The 23,378-nt window shown below is 27.7% G+C and overlaps 1 protein-coding gene across 1 annotated transcript; it reads right to left on the bottom strand.

The window, feature by feature from the left end:
- Positions 1–516: 516 nt before the first annotated feature.
- B9d1 (B9 domain-containing protein 1) lies at positions 517–23,165 on the bottom strand. The gene is made up of 6 exons (XM_016049107.4): positions 22,946–23,165; positions 21,564–21,632; positions 19,329–19,440; positions 13,083–13,179; positions 7,228–7,358; positions 517–2,957 (listed from the first exon to the last, which is right to left on the bottom strand). The coding sequence occupies exons 1-6, from the start codon at positions 23,000–23,002 to the stop codon at positions 2,869–2,871; spliced, it is 555 nt and encodes a 184-aa protein (XP_015904593.1). The 5' UTR covers positions 23,003–23,165; the 3' UTR covers positions 517–2,868.
- Positions 23,166–23,378: the final 213 nt, after the last annotated feature.

A 23,378-nucleotide genomic window follows, 5' to 3' on the forward strand; every position in this document is an offset into this window, starting at 1 on the left:
TGTTATATTTACAGTTTCCAAAATACAATAAAAGTAGCATACTTTGACTGATGTATATCAATTAATAAACAAATAGAGATGACAATTATTTTTGCTTTACTACTTAACTAATATAACGTACAAAAAATTTTAAAACTATTTTAGATTGCTTATATTTTAAGGTGAAAGTATCAGCAATCTTCATTTAAATTCAGAGCTTATGAATTTGGAAAACTGCCGAGCTTTAATTAGTATTTTGTATAACACAGAAAATATGATAAATATATCCAAGAGCTAACTTGAAATAAAATAACTTTATTGAAAGAAACTGTAAGGCAGTAAAAGGGAAAAAAAATTTTGTTATAAAATATCTATCAAATGTAATTATGAAAAAAAAAACATTAGGTTTCAAACAAAATTTAGATGGGTTTTTTTTCATTAAAATTTTATTCACTTTTAAATATAAATAAATAATGAAGATGGTAATGATTCATGATGTAATGAAACATATTTGTTACAATGATTTTCGAAACAACAAAAGACTGTAAAAATTTATTAAAAATTCATCAGATGAAAAAAATGTCAATTAAACAGCATAATGATTAAAGAACATTAGATCGAAAACTTTATATTGAATAATTAGATTTTTTTAAAAATCAATTATTTAACTTACATGAATCAATACCCTAAAACAAAAATTTTAAATATATTGTTAACATGTGCATACAATTATAAAATACATAAACAATATATAACATTTAAGAGAGATCTATATTAATATTATTAAAAAAGCAACATCTTAACATAATGTAATGTCTTATATATTATAAACATTGTTTCTTTATTCAGGATATGCAAGCATAAATTAAGGATAATGCTGACATTAATACTGCATTGTATAATAAAGTAATGAAGTAAATCTACTGAAAAGTAGTGATTTAAGCTAATTTAGAAGGGAGATGAGCATAAAAAAAATTAGGAAATATTTTATGTATACTAAAATGGTTTAAAAAAAAAAAAACTTTGTTCTCATCAAAATTGATATTGACTGGTAGAATAAGCTTAAAATATCCTTCCTTATTAAAAGTGATGAAACGCTCTATCAACTAGACCACAACATTCAATGAGTTTAATTATTTGTGAGCTTAGTGGAAGAAGGTTCTAAGTAACATTTTGAAATAGATTGTTTTTTTAGAGATGATTTAACTTTAGTCTTAATTAAACAAATAACAACTTATTTTACCAAATCTTTAAGTTATCTTATCACAATGGATTAAGAAAGAAAGAAAGAAATTTAGTGGAAGAAAGTTCCTAATGCATTTGGCAACTATGAGTCGAGTCAACAATCTTAAAAAGTTTCACTACCTTAACCTTCAGTAGATGGCTTTTGCCATCTATTTAGGACACTAAGAGTGTAAATGCTTAGATGCAAACAGTTTTAAATATGTGTTATGGATAATAGATCTGACCAGCTAGAAACTTGTGAAAAAGAAATAAAGGCACAGCACATTCTCCAATCAAATTCTGATTTATTTTTTTTTAAATCAGAAAACACGTGTTTATCTTTACAAATAAAAATTTAATTGACCAATGACATCTAACTTCATATAAATAATACTAAGTGGAGATATGGTAAATTGGTGCCTCATATCATATAAAATATTTAAATCATGAAACTGGGATCATTATGTTAACAATCGCTCAAGCTGTTTGCTAACTGTAGATACTGAAATTTGTCACTTAACATTTCTCTTCATCTAACAACTAGTTACTGTCTCTCTCTCTCCTCATCTCACTTAACATATAAATACTCGTCAATTTTAGTTTATTGTTATGTTAATGGAAGCAGACACCATTAACAAAAGTCATTATAAATCATCTTTCATCAAAAGAGTCAAAGCTAAATCGTTATACTTTAAAATTGTAAGGTAATGAGTAATTTCTTCACAAATAAATACAACATAGATATTAAATGAAGCAAGAAAAAAAGAGAAACATACAAATTTAAAACTAAGTTAATCAATAGAACCTTCATCCATTTAACTAGTCAGTTAAAGAGAAAAGAAATACTCCTTAAATCAATTGCACAAAATTTAAGTACACAAAAATTAAAAACACAAAACAAAAACACAAAATACACCAGTTATGCAAATAACATACATCCAAAAGAATAAACATTATAAGAAAATATGACTTCATTGTTATGAAAAATGATGGATTAATCTGAACGAAAAATATTTACTTGAAGTGACAATTAATAAATATTTAATCTTAAATGAAAAAGGTAGAAATTCCTATAAGGTAGTTAAGGTTTATAATGACTAGTCTTTTATTATTCTTTTTTGTTATTAATTTTTTAAAAAAAGTGTTTTAAGTATAACACGCAAAAGAAATATGCTTAGCCTTTAAATAAGAAGCTAAAATATATGCCATAAAGAAATTCAAATATGTTCCACGTCATACAAAAAGTAAATGCCTGAAATATTCTTCTATAATAAATACAATAAAAAACAAAATAAAAAACTCATTAAATTAGCAACATAAAAATTAAGTAAATAAATATAAGGACTGATTTAAAAATATGAAATACTACAACACAATAAATGACTTAGATTTTAAAGGTATAATTAGGTAGTAAAAATATGGCTAGATAGTTATGGTTAATCCAATAAAATACAATTTAAAACAAACATATAAAAGTTACACAGCCTATAATTTAGGCTTAGATAAAATTATGTTAGTATGAGCTAAGTACATGTAATTTTTATGATAAAGATTTCATAGCTCATCATGTGTGCGTTAAAAATCATTTATAAAAAATACTATATTGTTACACCATAAAAAATGACTGCATAGTACATAGAAAAAAGACTAGACAAATTTACATTATTAACCCACATTATAACCAAGTTCTTGTAAGTTCTTTGTCGTAATGTTGAAGCTCACACTTACAGAGCCTTGAGTTCTGACTTTTGTGACTGAAATGTGAAGAGAGAAGTATTAGTATTTGAAATGAATGAAACAACTTACTTTAATTAAGTTAAAATAATCAAAGTTCCATTTAATCCAAAGAAATATTTATGCATATTTTAGAGAAAAAACAGAAGTATATACACTCTATAACAAAAAAATCGATGAACCAAGAAGGAGTTGTCCGATTGAAACGAAAATTGGTGGAGAGGAATGTACAGAATAGCAAATGATTAAAATTTCAGAACAATTGAATAATTTATTGCAGAGTTACAGTAACAAGTTCAATAAGGTGTTGACCTGCCTCTAGCCTGGATACAAGCTGCCACACGGCGTGGCATAGACCGATAAAGCTCCCGGATGGTCACTTGCGGTATTTCCTGCCAAATTTGATCCAATTGTCGAACGAGGTCATCAACATTCCGTGCCAGATGCAATCGCCTTCCCATCATATCCCAGACATGCTCAATGGGAGAGAGATCTGGTGATCTGGCAGGCCAAGGAAGAGTTTGACAAGCTTGCAGAAAAATCATAGCAACATGTGCCGTATGTGGTCTGGCATTATCCTGCTAAAAAACCAGCCCAGGGCGCTGCAAAAGGAACGGTAGCAAAACAGGTCTTAGGATGTCGTCCACGTACCGCTGTGCAGTAAGTGTACCTCTAATGACAACCAAAGAGGTCCGGCTGTCAAAGGAAATGGCACCCCAGACCATAATGCCTTGTTGAGGGCCGGTGTGGCGTGCAATAGTGAAGGCAGGATCCCCCTCTGCCCTGTGCGTCTCCAAACACGTCTTCGATGATCGTCAGGACACAGTTAGAAGCGGGATTCGTCACTAAAGACTATACGTCCCCAGTCGGCATCATTCCAGACATATCTGTTCAAAACATTCATGCATACGAAATTTCAAAGCAATCGGATGATTGCTTCTTGGTGCGTTGATTTTTTTGTTATAGAGTGTATTAATAATACTACACTACTGTATGTGCAAAATATGGTAGTTCAATGCAACATAAATATAGCTATTATTTGGCTTGTGAAACTACTCCCATTCATGTCATCATTGATCCTAAAAGAAAGGGAAAGTATCTTTTTAACATGTTGCCCAGAAACAAGAATTTTAGTGGTAAGTTTTCATCACTGGCATCATATGCAAAATACACATCATGGTAAGTTAATCATATGGACAAGTGCATCTGGGATATGCTGCTGTTGCTAAACTCCATGTTCTGTTGCACCGATAGGAGAGAGAGTCACTAGTGTGTATTTTTTATCCTCATACTAGTGGTGAATAGGAGGAACAGTAGAGAGTGCATGGTTATTGTAAGTAAAATGCAGCACTGAACAGGTCAAAGGGGAGGAGCACCATTTGGTGAGGGTGTCAGCAGTCTCGTTGCCAGCTATGCTATCGTGCAAAGGAATTCGTCGCAAGTGCATCTTGCTAGAAGATGAAAGATGTTTCAGCTTGTTAAAATAGCCACTCCTATAATATAGATAGCCACTGTTTCTCCTCCCTCATGTCTCCCCCACAAGATTATTTTAAGCCCTGGAGCTGCACAATAGCTATTGACAACAGTCAAGGAAAGATCCCTGAGGATGATCAGAAGACATACTCCAGATCTTCTACAAAGGAGATGGCTTCCCCGCTTTGGTAGCATAACAATCTACATGCAAAGTTGAGCAGTTTATGATAGTTGAGAACAGTTATTTAGGACCAATATTTTGCACCCTCATTCCTCTTCGCAGGATGATCAAAGTAGTCACCCATCAGCTCCCTTACCACGGCCACAGATGCTTGTCTTTTTGTTCTACTAGGAACTGTGTGCTTACGATCAGTCCACTGCAGGACAAAACGTAAATAGTAGGCGTCATAAAAGAAAATCTTTAAGCATTAACCTTTTAATTATACAGTGAAACCTCCTGTTATGGACACTCCTGCAAAACGGACGCCTCTCAATACGGACATATTTTTAATTCCCCGGGAATCTTCTATGAATAACCCATTACATACATTCTCCGCAAAGCGGACACTCCCGTAACCGGACGCGGACAGTCATTTTGATCCTGAAGCGTTGTTTTTTATCTCTACAAACCGGACACTACTTTTTCTAAATAAATTGCAAGCTAAAAAATGCAACTTTTCACCATTTTTAAAGCATGTAAATAAAACTTTTTGCCTTATCCATAACTAAAAATATTGTTAAGCTATTTCACCACCGAAAAATCAATCTTTCTCCTGTCACCTTGCCTTATCTTTGTAAAGAAAGGAGAGAAAATGGTACTGCACTCCTGAAATAATTCTGACATCTTCATCTTTTGAACTTTTCATCTGGACCACACAGGTTATGAGGCCCCTCAAGTTGAAATGACTTCTCTCAATGCATCTACCCCATTGAAAATTTCTTTAATTTTCTTATCAATTTGAAGACTGTATTTAACACAACTGGGGTAAAAAAAGGAGAGCAGAAGTATAATCTTTGAGGTGTTTATATTAATGAAACATTTATTCAGACACTTGATAGCTGATCAATTGTGAATAATCATCTCCATAGGTCCTCATGACTTACAGGTATGCATTTTTTTTTCTGCGAATCATGGGAGGTTTATTTTCCAAGAAGGTATTAACCATGTTCCCTATCAAATGATAAGTAGGTGTAAGGGGATGTGAACCTAATAATTGAAACGGACTGAGGACAGTACGCTCATACGTCTAGCATCATATGTCTAACTTTAGTATCATATGTCTAACTTTAGTATCTATGCTAATAGGAAAATTACATTTATTTATCTGTAGCTACATCCAGAATTATGTATTTATATCAAACCTCTTTATATATTCTTTTTTATCTTTCTTATTGTTTAAATAAATATTCTTGTAGATATTTACAGTATCCTTGTAGATATTATTTAATTATTTCTACATCTTTGAGAATATTCTAAAAACAACGGTGTAAAATTTCGTTATTAGGGTACCCTTCCCGTAAACGGACAACTCTCATAAACGGACAAATTTTTTGGTCCCATGAATGTCCGTTTAACGGAGGTTTCACTGTATTAACATTTCCAGACCACGAAAATGACACTAACTAAAATTAAAATCATTTGCGAAAAATCATGTACCTTCAAAAATATTTTAAAGACAATGGAGGTACCTCCTAAGAAAGACCAACCTAAATTAAGGATAATTTTACGGTGGAACAGAGAGTGGTCGCTCTCGAGAGGTTATGCTGCAATTCAAATAAATTTTCGAATTGAAGGCTAAAATTGCTTTTTTCCAGCTGTCCAAACTTTAGGATGACAGCATAAATGGATCTGCAGTTATAAAAAAAAAAGACTGGCAGACAAACTTTTCATTATAGAAAAATTAAACTTTATTAAAAAAATGAAATAATGATAATTTTTTAAAAACGATAAATTAAGGTATGTTCTTTACCAAAAGCATGTACTAAGAAATGTTCTGTATATAAAACGCAAATTCAAGAAAACACATTTTTTGTTGCCAATTTATATGCAATTTTGTAAACTAAATTATTTATGTAATTAAATGTAATCTAATTTGTATGTAACTTAATAAATACTTTTTAAGTTTACCTTATGACTAATATGTAATAAAATGATTGTCATTTTTTTTTCACTGCTAAGATATGAAGTCAAACCACCTTAACAATAATGAATGGTGATAAAATCACGCTAACATGGCTTTCTTTAGGGATGTTCTAGAGTCAAATTCTACATCCTCACCCTGTCATGTTAATCGATAGAGTTCATCGATATGGATACCAATGTTTTAACTACCAACACTCAAATTAATATTTTGGAATTCTTTTTGTTTCATTACTTTCATTAAAATGGAATTCAGTGACCAAATTAAGCAATTATCAACTTCTTCAAAAATTACAAAAGTTACCATGGTAGTTTTAAAAAAGGATTTTACTTTTAATTTATGGGTTTTTAAACAATTTTGTACTTCCTCAAACTTATTTAAAGTTACTATGTTAAATTTGAAGTTCTAAGTATATTTTCATCAAAATTTACCAAATCTCCTATAGTAGCTATGGAAAAATTTTAAACATGTTTAACAAATTTTAATGAATAAAATAAAATAAAAATTAGTCTAAAATATTAATTAGTAACTTAATAGATAGGAAATTTGTATGCATATAATTTTCCATAAATTGTCCTGAGGGGAAGGGTATAGAGTTGGACTCAAGATCAAAGTTAAGAGAAAGACAGGCTATTTAAACTTTTAATTACGAGCTCAAAAATAATATATTCTTTACCCTCTCGACCTTCTCCTTGTGCGACAACTCGAGGATCAATAAATTCAGGTCTCTTTCCAATAAGCCAGCTGGTAAATCTTTGAAGTACAGAGGAAGATTGGGGAACAAACATTGGTATTCTTCGCCTGTGTCTAAAAAATAAAGACATATTTCATTGTTTAAATTTCACTTGATGCGCAAGAGATATGAAATCATTTTCCTAAGTAATCAGTTTACACACAATATTATAGAAACTTACTGTTACAAATAAAAAAATTAATAATATTGTAGATGTAATTTTGTTTTGTTACAAATAAAAAATTAAAATAGTAATTATAATATAATGATATTGTTGCATAATGTTTAATGTTTTAATGGTTAATGAAAATGTTTAGTTAAACATTTTATTTACATAAGATAATGGATGGGATGAATTGTATTAATTGATAAAAATAATGGTTTCAGAATTGTATTAGATGGCACATCACGATAATAATATAATGAATTGATTGAAATAGAACCAAATTGTATTTGGATATTAGATATTATCACTGAATGTAAAATAAACAAACAAAATTAAGGTCGGGAATAGGATCAAAAATTATTACATTAAGTGGAACGTTGTCGTTTACAAAAAGTGGTAGCAAAAAACTATCATGGATTCTCAAAAAACCGATAGATTTAAAGGTCACACAACGTGAGGTAAACATTGATGATATTGGTATCACCAAATTTGGAATAAGGTGGATATACAAAGAAAATAAAGACTTATTATAATATGAGAATGACTTGTCATATCCAAAAACAAACAAAGCATTTAAATTAATCACCATGTTTCGAAACAAAAACAAATATGCGTCCCAAAAAAATAACAAAATTTACTCACCGCATACAGAAAATATTGATGAGAAAATGCAACTAAAATAACTTGAACAAAAAAAAAAAAAAAAAAAACATTATTTTTTTAATGTTTAACTTATATTCTTGTTTGTAATATACAGATATTTTTCTTCACGAAATAAAAGATTTCCTTTCATTTATCAAATTTTTAATGAAGACAAGCTTAGAATCAGAAATGGGTGAGAAGAGTTAGGATTTTCAATAAAGCATAATACATTAAAAAAAAGATACAAGAAAAAGATAAATTAAAAGCTTGATAAGAATAAAGATAAAGATACAATAGAAAAACTTAATTTGAAAAGATCTTTAATTCTTAAAAAAAATTCCAATGTATAAAAGAGAAATATAAAGGACATTTAAATTACCGAAATTTATAACGATATGGAGTCATTTGGCTGTAACATTAACTGAACTTTTTGCTTGAACTAACCCGCCAGTTGCCCTATGATATGTCTACCGCTGAGGATATTTTACGTCAGCACTGTGGTCGATGCATGTCAGCTGCGGAATTTATCTCGACCATTCATCGCTTGGATTGAAAGCTGGTTTATGTCATTGGAAGGTAAATGCTCTATCCCCTGAGCTACCACTGCTCCAATAGGTATACTTGAAAAATCTGTTCCTTGCAATAAACTGTCTTTGTTATTTTCTACTTTTAATTAATCTTCTTTTATGGCACTACAACCCCCTGTTGGTCTTTGCTTGCTTATTTTGTTTCTGGTTCTTAGTCTTGATATCCATTTAATAACTTTCATTATAATTAGATTGGTTGTTAAATCAAACTTTAAAATCTAGCAGTCATATTTTTATGCACTAAGTTGCAAGTTTCATGTCTGATGGGAGCATTTAATGCATACAATTCTATGAGCATAACTTTTCATAAGATATGAATAATACCTAGAATTATCCTTTTTAATTCTAATTAACCTATAATGATAAAAAAACAATCTTTCAAACCCTTAAAGTATAGAAGTTAATCTCAACCTTGCCATACCTCATGGTATAACTGGTGGACAAATTTTTAGCATACTATAATAAAACCATTTTACTTGAGATAATTTTAATCAAAACTTATTTTAACAATTGTTCTTCATATTTTATTATTTGATTAAAAACTGATGTCAAAATTTTAAATTATAAGAAACAAACAATTTTTAAAGTTTTGAATACCAAAGTACTTTTATAGTACCTATAAATTTCCCAAAAAATAAAAGCTTAAAGATAAAAATTTTACTTTAAGCTTTTTTAAGATATTGTTTTTCAGAACTATTCATTCAATTTATTTCTAATTTTTTATTTCAGCATAGTAACATAGTTTAACACAGAGATGGCAAGTTTATTTCACAGTAGTAAAAATCATGGAAAAATCATCCTGAAAGAAATCGGTTTCTTCAAACCCAATTGAAAAAAATAGAAGATGCCCTTTTTCAAAAAGAAATATCACTCATTAAAATTGTTTTTTAAACAGTCAGTAATTACAATCTAGCTTTAATAATATATTTTTTTCAAGCTATTAATATATCATTTTTAAAAAAGGAAAAAATGAAAAGCAATAATTGGAAAAGAATAAATTTAATAAAACTATAATTTTGTTTTGGTTTAAGCAGTAATTTTATAATATTTAAAGTAAATGAGTATAGTAAAACCTAATTTTATAATTGCATAAGCAAATGTAAAATAACTTAATCAAAATTCTTTATTACTACTAAACAAATCCCACACTAAACATCTAAAGGAAGGGGAGGGGGTAATTCTGGGTAGCTATGATTCAAAGACCTGCTTGAGTTAAAATGATTGACATGGAAGCTGCTTAATTTAACCAAGATGTTCATTGTTTGGTTCTTTACTATATACCACTCTGGAAGAGTCATAGATGGACTACTTTTTTAATAAATGATCGTTTTTCTGGAAAAGTCAAACCACCAAGTTAACTCCACTGGTGGAGTAAAACAGGATGAACAAGTTAACTTCATTTGAAATTTATAAATACAGTATACTTTCAATATTTTGAAAACCAGTCAAAAAAATAGTTTTCCCCTTATCATTACATATCCAACTAACATTAATTTGAATCCTGATGTCGAAGGACTTCTTGTCAAAACCTTGTTATGTCGAATACTTTTCGAAGTAAAACATTAATTTTTTCGGAAAAATCCCCACGTACTACCACTCAGCATTACTGTGTCTCAAGAAAAAATGCTGCCCACATATTAAAACATTTCATGAAATGCTCCGAGAACATGGAAAGCATGAGTTGGGAGATATTTTTCGAATCGAAAAATTGTGATGAATTTCGAAAACAATGTCAACAGGCCATGATGGTAGAGTTTTTTTTTATAAAATCTTTCCAGTTTACTCGATTTCTTTTATATTTAATGCATAATTATATTTAAGTTGCTTTTAAAAAAGAAATTATAATTGCTGAATTTTGACTTATTGTCACAACTATTATACAAATATCTTTATTAGTACTTATTCTGATGTTCCATGACTCTATGTTTTAGAAAACTATTTAAGATTTTTTTCCCGTTTCTTTTTAGAACATTTTTGGTTTTGAGCTTGTTATCTCGAAAACTTCCCATCTCAAAATTTTATAGTGTCTCCTCAATTTTGAGATATCAAGAGTACACTGTACTAGAATTACATTGAAAATGTAGTCCATTTTATTTAACAATTAGAAAATTTAAGTAATTAAGATGCATATAATCTATATGTGATGTGGTTAAGGGGGTACTCAATTAGGGAGGAAAGAGAGGGATAATTGTCCTGGGATTCGGAAAGTCTGACTTCAGTTCCATACAAAAAATGTAGCGTTTAATAAAGTTTTTTCATCAGAAAAAACAGTAGATAACTTCTTCATATCAATATAAAAGCTACAGTTTTGTACAAAGGGTCTACAAAATATGAAAATGAATATTTTATTCTTGGAGGAAGGAGCCGGTAAAACCTTAGTTCAGCCTTGGAAGTAGTTATCTCCTTAACTTGTATAAATTTAAGCTATTCTCATAATATTTCTAAATATTTGTGTTAGTCTTTTTTAATTTCTATCATTTTGTTCAATTTCTTCAATTTCCTCTAGTCCCCCCACTTTTTTTTTCAGTTTTTACCAGTGTTCTGGAAGAAATAGGTTTCTTCCTGGTTAGGACACGGTAAAAACTGAATACCAACTTTATAAAATTTTGTAAAGGAGAGAGTCGCGAACAAGTGTAAATATTTCTACCATCACAGGAAGTAATTTTGTATTCAGTATATGCAGTTGATACCTATAAAGTGCTGCTGTAACTGATGTATTGGTGACCATTTCAGGTTTTTCAAACATGTGCTAGTGACCTTTGTTTGATTTTTTTTAGTTGCTCAGTAAATTTTAACAATCAATTTTAGCGAAAAATAAAGCTCTTTAGTAGTTACGTTTGAAAATGGAACTAGATTAGGAAGATAATTACAAAAACGTCATTCACATTAAGATAAAATATGCTTTACTATTTTAGAATGCTAATTGTCATCCAAATAACAGATTAGCAGAGAAAAGTCTAAAATTAGCTTTCAAGAATGGATTTCATGGGATGTCTTCATTAAAAAATAACTCAAAATAGGAATAAAGAAAAAAATTAAATAAACAATTAGGATTAAATTATCACAATAACTTCACATGGAACTAACTCATAAAAACAGTTAATTATAGGACTCTTGCTCTACAAATTAACCTTTCCTCAGCTTCTTATTAGCTTTTGCAGCAAATGAAAAGTGATATAAAAAGTGTAAGTTTTCTGCTTTAAAATGAAATTTTCTGAAGTATAAATTTAAATTGACAATATTCAATTATTTAAATTCAATACGGTCTGACAAGCAAAAATTTTTTTTTCTTTCAAAAATTTTCAAGTTGATTTCACAACAATATTGCGTCATCAAAAATTTGAATGTAAATATAGATTGGCTATTGAATTTTTTAATGCCAGTTTACAAAGGTTCTTAACTCATCATCAAAAATGAAAATTCCTAAGTAGAAAAAAAGCTGGCAATAAAATATATGTATATATATATGATCCTTGTTCCTTGATTTTCCACCATTTATTTTTTATTAGTTTAAATTGTAAAATATTTTTATTTCTAAAAAGCAAATATTTTTTTGTCTTAACAAATAATTATTCCTGAATAGCCATTGAAGAGTTTTAACTTTAAAAAAAAAGTAAATTAAGAGAACCAATAATTTAGACATTTTATGAATTTCATATAATTTTCAAAAAATCTTTCAGGATTAAAATAAACTCGAAATTTCTGTATGCCCCTATGAGGAATGTTAGCGCATGAAACACATGTCTAAACTTTTACGTCCGTGAAAATCTTTTTAAATTTGAAATATATATGATATAACATAGATGATGTACATATAATTATTAAGTATAACCAACTAGTACATGTTCTTCAACATGCTACTTTAAAACGGTATTATAAACTCTTGTATTAGGTTAGCTTTGCAAACTTAGTATAAAAAATTTCTTTTTTAGTTATTTTCCTTTCGTGGCATTTTTTTTCCGTTTTATCCAGCAACTTAGCTGTTTTCTTAAAAATTTAAGAAGTGCTTAATTGGTATTTTATGATATTATTGATTAAATATTTACATGCATGTATGAGTAAAAAATACAAGCACAATCAAAATTTGTACATGCTTCAAGTATGTAAATTTTTAAGCCTAAAGTATCTTTATTATTTTAAAATTAAATGGATACAAAATTTAGTATTTCAAACACAATGAAGAAAAAGAGGAATTCACTTTCAACCATTATGAATTACAAGCACACAAGAAAAAACAAATTAAAGCAAACTTAAAATCAAAAATTACTCTTTTCTTCAGAGTCTTTGATTTATATAACATAAAATAAAATTTATAGATTAATATTACAAAGACTCTGAGCCATAAAAATTAGAATATTAATGAAATTTAAACAAAATTTACTTAAGAAATTTTAATAACATACTTTCCTGGTGCCACAGGCACATGTACAGAACCATATCCTCGAACAACATCATTACCAAAAAAATCCAAACCATAGACACTAACAACCAGTTGAGGCCCTACAATTTGAAAAAAATATATATAACTGGATTTTAGTTTTAATTTAAGTATTAAAATTGATTTATTACTTAAAAATGATGTTTACCATTTATTAACTTTACAAAAAGATTTTAGAGTTAAAACAATACCTATACAAATCCTGAATCCTTTATTCTCTACAACTACTATTATTATCAACTACAACAACTACTTTCTTCTCTACGACAACAACTATAATTTCAAACTATTCATAAAAATGATGTAAATAATTTTGTAATACAATAGATTATGGATTATCCAAAGGCAAATTAATGACTTCAAAGTTCAGTTAACTTTTAGGATAAAATTTCTTGGCAAAATTCTTACATAAGCATATCGAGAACAAAATCTTGCTGTGTACAGAATACTTCAGTAAATACTAATTAATTCCTATTCTCATGGATCTAATCTTCATACCAAATTTTGTCTGCGCAATAATGTGTTCTCATAGATTTACGCTTTTATGTTTATGAAATTTCGACTCGGCATGTAATTTTTTTCCTTACATATTTCTGTGAATAATTTTTTTTATCTATACATAATCAATAATATATTCTTAAAAAATAATATATCAATACTTGAGAAAAAAGATATGTTCTAATAATAGAAAAAAATCAAATTTTCTTTTTCGGTGGTTGCCAAGCTACTGAATTTTGTGGATAATGGGAAAGAATGATTATGAGATGGGATTTCAATGAAATGGCTGTTGTGCAATTTAAAGTATACCAAAATATAAAATTTGTCTGTAACAAATTTTATACTTTGAGTTATTCTTTTTAAAAACATAACATGTATTAAATCACTCTTGATTTCCTCATTGATGTCTAATAAGTCTGAATGAATTACGATTTTTGAATGCTTGAAACATTTCGACTTTTATTACTATCTTCATATTTTTTAAGCCAAGTTTTTAATTGAGGAGATATTATTAATATAAAAAACACATGCACTAGATATCCTATATGTTAGAGTTTGAGGGGCCGGAGGTGACATAGACCATCATCTTGTTGTGACAAAATATCGACAAAAAACTACCAGATTTAAATTTAAAAAGGTGAAGAACTTGAAAAAATTAATACAAAAGATTTGGATGACTAAGAGAAAAAAAGTGAAGTTTAGAAAAAACTAACCGACACAATTGACAAAGAATATTGGGGAAATGATCAGGAGGATTTGTCCAGATTGAAATGGGAAAAATGTCAAAACCTCATACTGAAAATAGCAATGGAAGTCCTGGGGAATGTAGAAAACACACCAAGAAATGATTGGTATGAGGATAAGTGCAAGGAGCTCATAATGGAAAAAATCTGACCAGGAAAAAAAATTTTCTGATAGGACAAGACAGAAAAGAGAAAGATGGCCTCAAAAATATTCCATTGCAAAAAAAAAAAAGCAATTGAGCGAAACAGAATACAGAAAATGTTAAACCTTATCTGAGATCAGAATGTATTCTAAAATAAAAAAACGACAAAAGGGAATATGAGCCCAAAATAAATTTCTGGTAAAACAGGAACAAAGCTATAAAGATGTTACTTTTTGCTATAAAGATATACAAAAGGAGGCAAAGATTGTGGAACTTTTAGTTAACAAAGAGAAAACTAGATTCAAGGGTATATTCCTCCCCAGAATTCGTGCACGACTGCCAATTCTTTCCCATTTTCAGGAAGATATCATTTTTACATTTTAAATAATAGAAAAATTCTTTTTTTTTTTTTTCAATTTTATCCTTGGATGTATAAATTTAATTTAGATTAATTTTAACCACTATCGTATATAAATACATTAAATGTATGAGTACATAATTATATGTTTATCATACAATTACTTTTCAGCTCTGGCAAAATATAAAAATAATTTTACCTATAATTTATTTTTCAATTATCACTTTGAAATATTATTTTTAGAAGGAACGAAAGTTGTCACTTAGTCCCATAAGATGAAGGGCAGTGAAATTACTTGGAGGATGAGAGACGAATCTACCCTGACAGCAAATTGTAAAGGACAGAGAAAACGGATGAACTGTGAGTTCAGCTAATACTGAACTTGGTTTTAAAAGGGTGACAAAATTTAAATATCTTGGTTCAGTTATCACTGTAAAAAAAATAATTAAACCCAGAGATAAAGGAGCAGCTGGAAACAGATGTTCCTTTAAATGCTTTTAAACCATCTCTGGTCTCAAAAAAGCTAAAAGAATAATTAGACCCACTGTCACTTTTGCAGCAGAAATTTGGACTGAAACTCAGAATGGAAAAAAATACTTATTACTTTTGAAAGATTCTAAGGAAAATACATGGAGCAAGTCAGAGATGGTTGACATGCTGAGAAATAGGAGTAATTTAGAGTTTAAGTAAACTCTATAAAGAAAAAGAATAGTAAATATAATAAAACTGAAAAGAATACAATGGCTGGGACATTTGGAGGGAATGCGTGATGAAAGAGCAACAAAAAATTCTATAGGGGAAGATTAGAGTGAAAGAAAAATTTTAAGCGTTTCAAAAAAAAAAAAAAAGATGACTGGATGATATAGAGGGAGATTTAAAAAAGATGAAAATCATAAATTGGAAGATGATGGCCAGAGATAAGAAAGAGTGAAACTGTGTGGTAAAGGAAGTCAAGGTTCTTCATGGACTTTAGAGCAATGATGTAAGTAAGTAAGAGAATATTATTGTAAAAATAAACTTAATCTAACCTTTATTCATCACAATATGGAAAGATAAAATACAAAAGAGTTATATACAAAAACTTTATGTTGTTTAAATTAAACTTTATACAATCATATTTTATTTTGCCCAAAAGGATTAGAAACAGATGCTTATACTAAGCCGAATAAAGAAATCAGAAAGTTTTAACAAGCAGTTAAAACTTTCAACAATTAAACAATTAAATGTTATAATAAAAACATTTCAACATTTTAATGGAAGAAATTAACAGAATTGCAATTTATGATGTTATGATTTGAGCCTATTGAAAGTTTCTTTAAATAAAACTCATTACTAAACTATCATAAGTACTTACTCATTACTAATCTATCATAAGCAGACAAGTAGAGCAATAACCAGAAAAATAAACATAAAACAATAATAACATAAATAAAGATAGAAAATTCTTCTTTTTTTTCATTTCATTTTTAATTTTTACTTGTTCTTAGTCTTTTCTGCGAGCTTTTTTTTCTTCAGTAGTTCTTTTTTATTATAAATATGAGACAGAAAATAATCTTTAGTACCAACTGCTGTGCATGAGGGTTTCGACAACAAGACTAATAAGTAGCCCTACTATAACAGCATACGTTTAACAGTTTGCCTTTGCATTAGGCAATCAAATAGTGGTTGGCTGAATGCTTTTAAAGATAGAAAAAAAAAATATGGATAGTGAACAATGTTTGATTAAAAAGAAAAAAAATTATAGAATTCTCACAAATAGTTTATGTATTAAATTTTTGATTGTGGAAATCTTACTTATTTATCTCGTCTGTTTAATATAATAATTGTAATTCAACTTTTTAGATATTTTTATATTTTTTGGGCCTTTTAATTTATCCAAGTTTGAATGTATTTGCTATTATAAGATTCTTTTGTTATCAAGTTTGATTTACTTAGACAATTCTTGAAATTTACTGAACATTGGAGCATGTCATCATAGAAACTCATGAATAAATTTCATGAATTTTATATAATATATTTGTAAATGAATAGCCTCAATAATTGCAACTTTATTTTTTAAAAAATGTTTGATCAGCAGTGATTTATATAAAATAAATTAAACCAATTCCTTATCATTAATAATTCTCTGTAAAAACTTATACAACAGTTTAATTTTTCACATGATTACTTTGTGCTACAGTTGTAGCATTCATTATATTTTTACTATATATACATATGAGACCACTTAAAAAAAACCACTATTGGAATACATAAAACATGGAATTTTTCTATTTCTTCTCATGGAAGAATTTTATTGCCTTCTTAATAAATGTGGATCTTAAATTAATGCTTACTTTAAAAAATAAAATTATTATTTTAAACAAAAAAATTTACCTTTTGCACAAGTATTTTTTTTCATTTAATAAGATAAATATGTTTAATTAGCATTCTACTAGTATATCTAACTTATCTACCATAATTTTAAATTTTCATGCTATGCAACTGTAACTTGTCGACATAATGCAATGATTAGAACAGACCACTGTCTACAATAATGTACTTAAATGCAGATTTTCAAATGAAAAAAAAATCCCTTTACTTGACATTATAATCTTGCATTTGTGAGTTTTGATATAATCAAGATGACAAAAATTTTACTTCAATAAGAAAAAAAATTTTTTTGCATGTTTCTTCATTGATTTGTCAATTATTAAAAAAAGGAGATTAAAATCATTTGGGGGAATAGCCTTCTAAAGTACAATTTCAAGCTAAGTTTTCGTTTTTTCTTTTATTATGTTGTCTTTAAAACTCAACATAAAACTCAAAAGTAATAACTTCACATGATGTATATATTTTTTAAAGAACGAAAAATTTTTAAAAATATTTTAGGCATTTTATATACATTTTTTTACAAAATATTTAATGTTTTCTACAAATAAAAAAGGTAAAAACTTTAGTAATCAATTCAGCAACACTATAACAGTCTCCTTTTCCATTTCATTTTAAAAACACCACCAAAGATTTTCCTTCTCATTTAAAATGCCATTCCAAGCAATATTACTTTCAAAATTAAAATACATCATACTTATTTGGTATAAATTATAATATTTTTATAGTGTGTAAAGGTTATGGATCATCTATCTTTTTATTTAACCTAAAAATCACAGTTTAAAATCCTTAATGTTTCAAATGGTATGGAATAAACGTTAAAACAAAATGGTATAAACCGGTATAAATGGTATAAACAATAATATGGAATTAACCTTAAAGGTAGAATATCCAACAGATAACACTGGGGAACAATTTTTTTTTTCTATTGTTTGAGATTTTTTAACAGATCTTCTACAATCAGGAGCCACAGTTTTTTTTAATGACATTTTAGTGTATTTTTTGTGGAAATGTAAGAGTGGAAAAACATTAAAGAAAACAGGAGGTTGTCATGTAAATGCAACAAGCTTCTACGGAAGTTAAGGCACATCATAAGGATTCATGTTGCATAGAACCCCATGTTCGATAATGACTTCAAACCTCGCTAGAGACGGCTCCCTATTAAATGTTTCTTGGTGTGGTTTGGAGCACTTCATAATAGGGAAATGCCACCAGCCGCATATGACAACATTTCTAGGCATTTCCTATGCAATTTCAATCCCTTAATGCCTTAACTCTATTAAAAATTTGGTGCAATATTAATGTGATACCCCGTTGAATGTTTTTAAACTTGTACATTTTCACAAAAAGTAAACTGAAGTGTCATTTACAAAAATCTGAAGCTTTATGAGCAAAACTAATTTCAAATTTAAAATCCCTACACCTGAATTAGGCAATATCAAACATTTGAATAATTACAACAAAAAATTTGAGTAATTTCCACAGAGTCATTACAGAATCATCTTTCACTTCTTTTGATAAAATTGTACCCTTTAAACTATAATCATCCTTACAAAAAAATACAGTCAGGAAATAATGCAATAATTCCCTCCAATATATTCAGCTACTTCTTTAGTTTTGCTATTTACATGAATACAAATATTTAAAAAATTAATCAAACATGAAAATATATAATTTTTCTAAATTGCATGTTGAATAAAATCAAAATTAAGATAACAAACATCTTATATAACACTTTTATAGTTTCTCAGTTAATTCACAATAAATGTACATTAAACTGCAAAAAGAGAAGCATAAGTTGTTAAAGAGTAAATATTTTTAAAAAACATAACTACCATAAAAGCTGCACATAGTTACTGATCAAGCATAGTCAAATTATTAAAATTTTACGGGGTTCTTTTTAGGTCATAACAAAACTATCTCCAAAAAAATGTGGGCAAGTGATAATAATTAAGTGACAACATTTAATAAACGAATAATTAGAAAACTTTAAAACAATAATTAAAAACACATATATATTGAAGATAAGATAAGAAAGAGATAAAAATAAATTAATATTTCCAATCTGGCTTAAAACAAAATCATTCAAAATTTCTACTTACAGCCATAAAGGTTTGTACTTTTAAAAGAAATATCCAAAGGGAAATTAAAAGCAAATACTCCCATTCCATTATCACTTCTTTTAGAAATTTGAGTTATCCCTTCTTCAATTCCCTATAAAGGTCATAAAAAAAAGATATTTAGAAAAAAGCATTTTATAAACAATTAAAAACAGCATTCATTTCTAAATTTTAGCTGAAATGCTTTAATTTGTATAAAATCGTGTTAATATTTGCAGAAGTACCTTCAACATGAATTACGAAAAAAAAATTTACTAAATATTATATAAATAACAAAAATCGTCAAGATCATAATCAGCATCTTCAAGATTAAATGAAAATAACAAAAGAAATGTCAACTTAAAATATAATTAAATCTTTCCAAAAGTATAGACGATAGTGAATTTCAGCTCAAAGATAAACTAGTTCTCTAGGACAATTATTCACAGAGATTGACAAAAATTGTAGAACTTTAGGAACCAGCTTCTAAAATTAGTATAATTTATCGTATTTATTGAAAAATTTAAAAAAATCAACTTACCAAAGAAGGATTTTGCTTTCATTCAAAAAATACAGAGCTTTTACAAGCTTATAAAAAAGTACCTATTATAAATTATGTTTTAATTTTTTCCATATAGTGTGAAAAACATAGGTTTAACACTGACATTTAACTTAATGCACAAGTTAAGCAGTCAAACAAATAATCCAAAAATAAGTAAGATAAAGCTCTAATTTTTGTTTAAAATGCAATATTAATGACCGTATTTAACTAATTTATTTTAGAGAGTGTAAATTAAGTATGAATTCATTTAAAAAATATTTCTTATCATAATGTTTTAAGAAATTAAATTTTTTAAAAAATACTTGATTAATATGGAAAATAGAAACACTAAAATTAATAATTTTAATTATTTATTAAAATAGCACTGATGTCAAGAAAAATAAATTATAGTACTGCTGTCTGGGTTGGTTTTTTGATAGCAAAAACTAGTTTTTACACTGCCAGTAGCATAGCCTGGTCATAACTGGTAAAAACTGACAGAAATTAAAAAATGTCTTGAATAGTTTTAGCAATTACTAAATAATGTTCATTCATGTAAACTAAAAAATTTAACTACGTGTCATTGTTGTAAAAACTCTATATAATAATTAAAAATCTAATAGGAAAAAAATGCTAAATTACAAAACTGAAATGTTTGAAGCAAAGCAAATTCGTAATTGTTGATATTACTCTGTATTAGAAATTTTAGCCCTGTAACCCTGTGTAAACCTTGTTGTAAGTGTTTAAAACTTTTTATTTTATTATTTGTAAATATATTATTTTGTTTACATAAATATGAAGTGTAATAAATCAAATATTTATATCAAATAAAGTAATGTATTTATAATTATAAATGCTGGATTTCAGTTTTTTATTACATTAAACTCTAAAAACCAATAATTTATTTATTAAAAATGAAGCCACTTCCAAACATTGAGAATAATCCGATGGCAACAGATAACAATCCAATCATATAAATACTAACACAGTCATAATTTTTGTTGTATATAAAAAGCAACATAATTGATTGGACTCATAAATGTAAACAATTTCTTTGATGTAATTAATCAAAATAAAAATATCAACTTGTCTTTTCAGTATAGACATCTGCAGAGTGCAAACAATATAATATTTGATTTTGAAGGGTGATAATGATATAAATAAATTGTACTTTGGTTAACATTAAATTGTTTTTTCTATGGATTATCTATCATAATCTTGTTATTAATTTCAGGTCATTTTCTGAGTTTTTGCCACAAATGTGGCAGAAAGGAGCCTTTGCCATGCCAGTTTTAATCGATTTCGACCTATGATTTTAACCGTTTCGGCGACAGAAGCCTGCCAGTTCTGACTACTATAGAAGTTTTTATAATATAGCATAAAAAATGGAGAGAGTGACAGAGATAGTTTTATTATTTTATTGCTAATACTCAAGAATTTTCAGAGTTGATAGAGAGTATTCTTAACAAGTTCAGGTATTCTAACAGTATTTTTTAATTCCCTGAGAATTCTAGTTTTTTCCTATTTCAAGAGGAAGTGGTAATCCTCAAATATGGAATAAAAAAAAGAAAACTTGGAAAGACAGTATGTTAAATGAAACTTCGAGTACAATAGAAACAAAAATAACATTTATCTAAAATGTTATTAATGCTACAAAATTTAAAATTTTTAAAGTTACTTCACTAAACTTTACTTACATAAACAACCATCCAATCAGAGCCATACACGTAACAATGCTTACAGTAAATATCATCAATTTCTGGAAACTAAATGGATAATGATAAAAAAGATGAATAAGATTTTTTTAACAATCATATGAATGCATTACAACTTAGCAAATAAAAGAATTTTATAAATAGTTTGAGATAAGATATAGGAATATAGTGATAAGACATAGAAACAAACTATCAAGCCCTTCATTTAAAAACTAAACAGCATTATTAAAACAAAATATCTTTGAGATGAAATACCAACAGGAAAAAAATCAATCTCAGTGTTTTAATGCCTCATAATAAGTGGTGTCAAACAATACATTGAGATAGTAAAATATATTATAAAAGTTTTCCCCGTTAAATTAATCACTATTTTAACTTTAAGATGGTAAGATTTTTTTTAATGCCTAAATAAGCGATAGTTAGGTAAATAAATGATAAAAATTGTGAAAAGACTAATTTATACTTTTGGTATTATCATGAATCTGCTCATGCATGTCATTATAAACATTCACGTTATTTTGTTTTCTATTGTTCTATATTAACGATGTTGTTACACTGCACAATATCAAAAAGTTATAAGAATAACTTAATTTTGAAAACATTTCTTTTGAAATAGATCATGGTATTATATTTGTTCTTTTTTCAATAGCACAAATTTCTATAGCTTTTGTCAAAAGGATATTATAGTTTTGAGTTGATTAATCTTACATACTTATCCATTTCTCCAATCTAAGTAAATGTAGTTAATTATATATATTTCTTTAATTTTCTTTTTATTTATTCAATTACAAAAAAAAACTCTTATCTCACTGCAAATTTTAAAAACGGTAGAAATTCCACTTCTAAAATTTGCCAAAAAAATTCTATGAGAAGCTTTAGTTTTGAATCAATTATATTAGTAATTTGAAGGTTGCACATAAATTTAAATGGAGGCTCATGAAAAAGCTGTAGTTGTTTAAAGTTAAAAAGACATTTTTTTTCCAACTTGAGATCGTAACATGTTAAGTTATAAATAGTTCGCAAAATCAACATCGAAACATTTGTATATAACTTTATTTTTATATGATAAATTACATAATTCTGAAAAACAAGATAATAGAAAATATAGGTAGCAAATGACCAATCCCGGAAAATTTCCGTATCGGTACCTGCACAAAAAGATAGACAGATTTTGGAAATAAAAAAAAATAAAGCATCATATTACAGGACCAACATAAAGGGTGCTAGTTTAAAAACTTTTTGGCGTCTTGGCGATTGTAATTTAAACGAAATTATACTGAATTGTTAACATATGTTATTAAGGTAAAACATTATAGCAATAGAATACTTGAGAACTAAGAAAATGTATATTTTACTCATCATACATCGGCCGTCTCAATTTGACCAGTGACCATCAAGTAAAAACAATTTTCTTTTTCCATAATCACTCAATTAAAAAATGAACTTATTAATTTCTACATTTAGGATTTAAAAATTTCATAGCTGAATAAGTATGAATTTAAATCTACACTACAGATTTTTTGACTCTCATTGGTTTTTATGTTTGTTTATTTTTTAATACTTTGAAAATAACGCATACAGCTGCCTATTTTTGTTTGACTAAAGAGCAAACTAAAATGGTTTTCTTTATCACAATTTGGTTGGATAAGCCAAATTACGTCGGATAAACTGTAAATTTATAATTATCAACAATTTTAATTAAAAAAAAGGTAACTATATTTTAAAAGTCCAATAGATTTGCGTATTCTTTTACAGTTTCTAAACTCAAGTGATTTTAGTGCGACTTTTTTAAGAGGC

The sequence above is a fragment of the Parasteatoda tepidariorum genome, chromosome 1 (assembly GCF_982258835.1).
Source record: "Parasteatoda tepidariorum strain Cologne lab strain chromosome 1, Ptep-v5.0, whole genome shotgun sequence".
NCBI classification, from domain to species: Eukaryota; Metazoa; Arthropoda; class Arachnida; order Araneae; family Theridiidae; genus Parasteatoda; species Parasteatoda tepidariorum.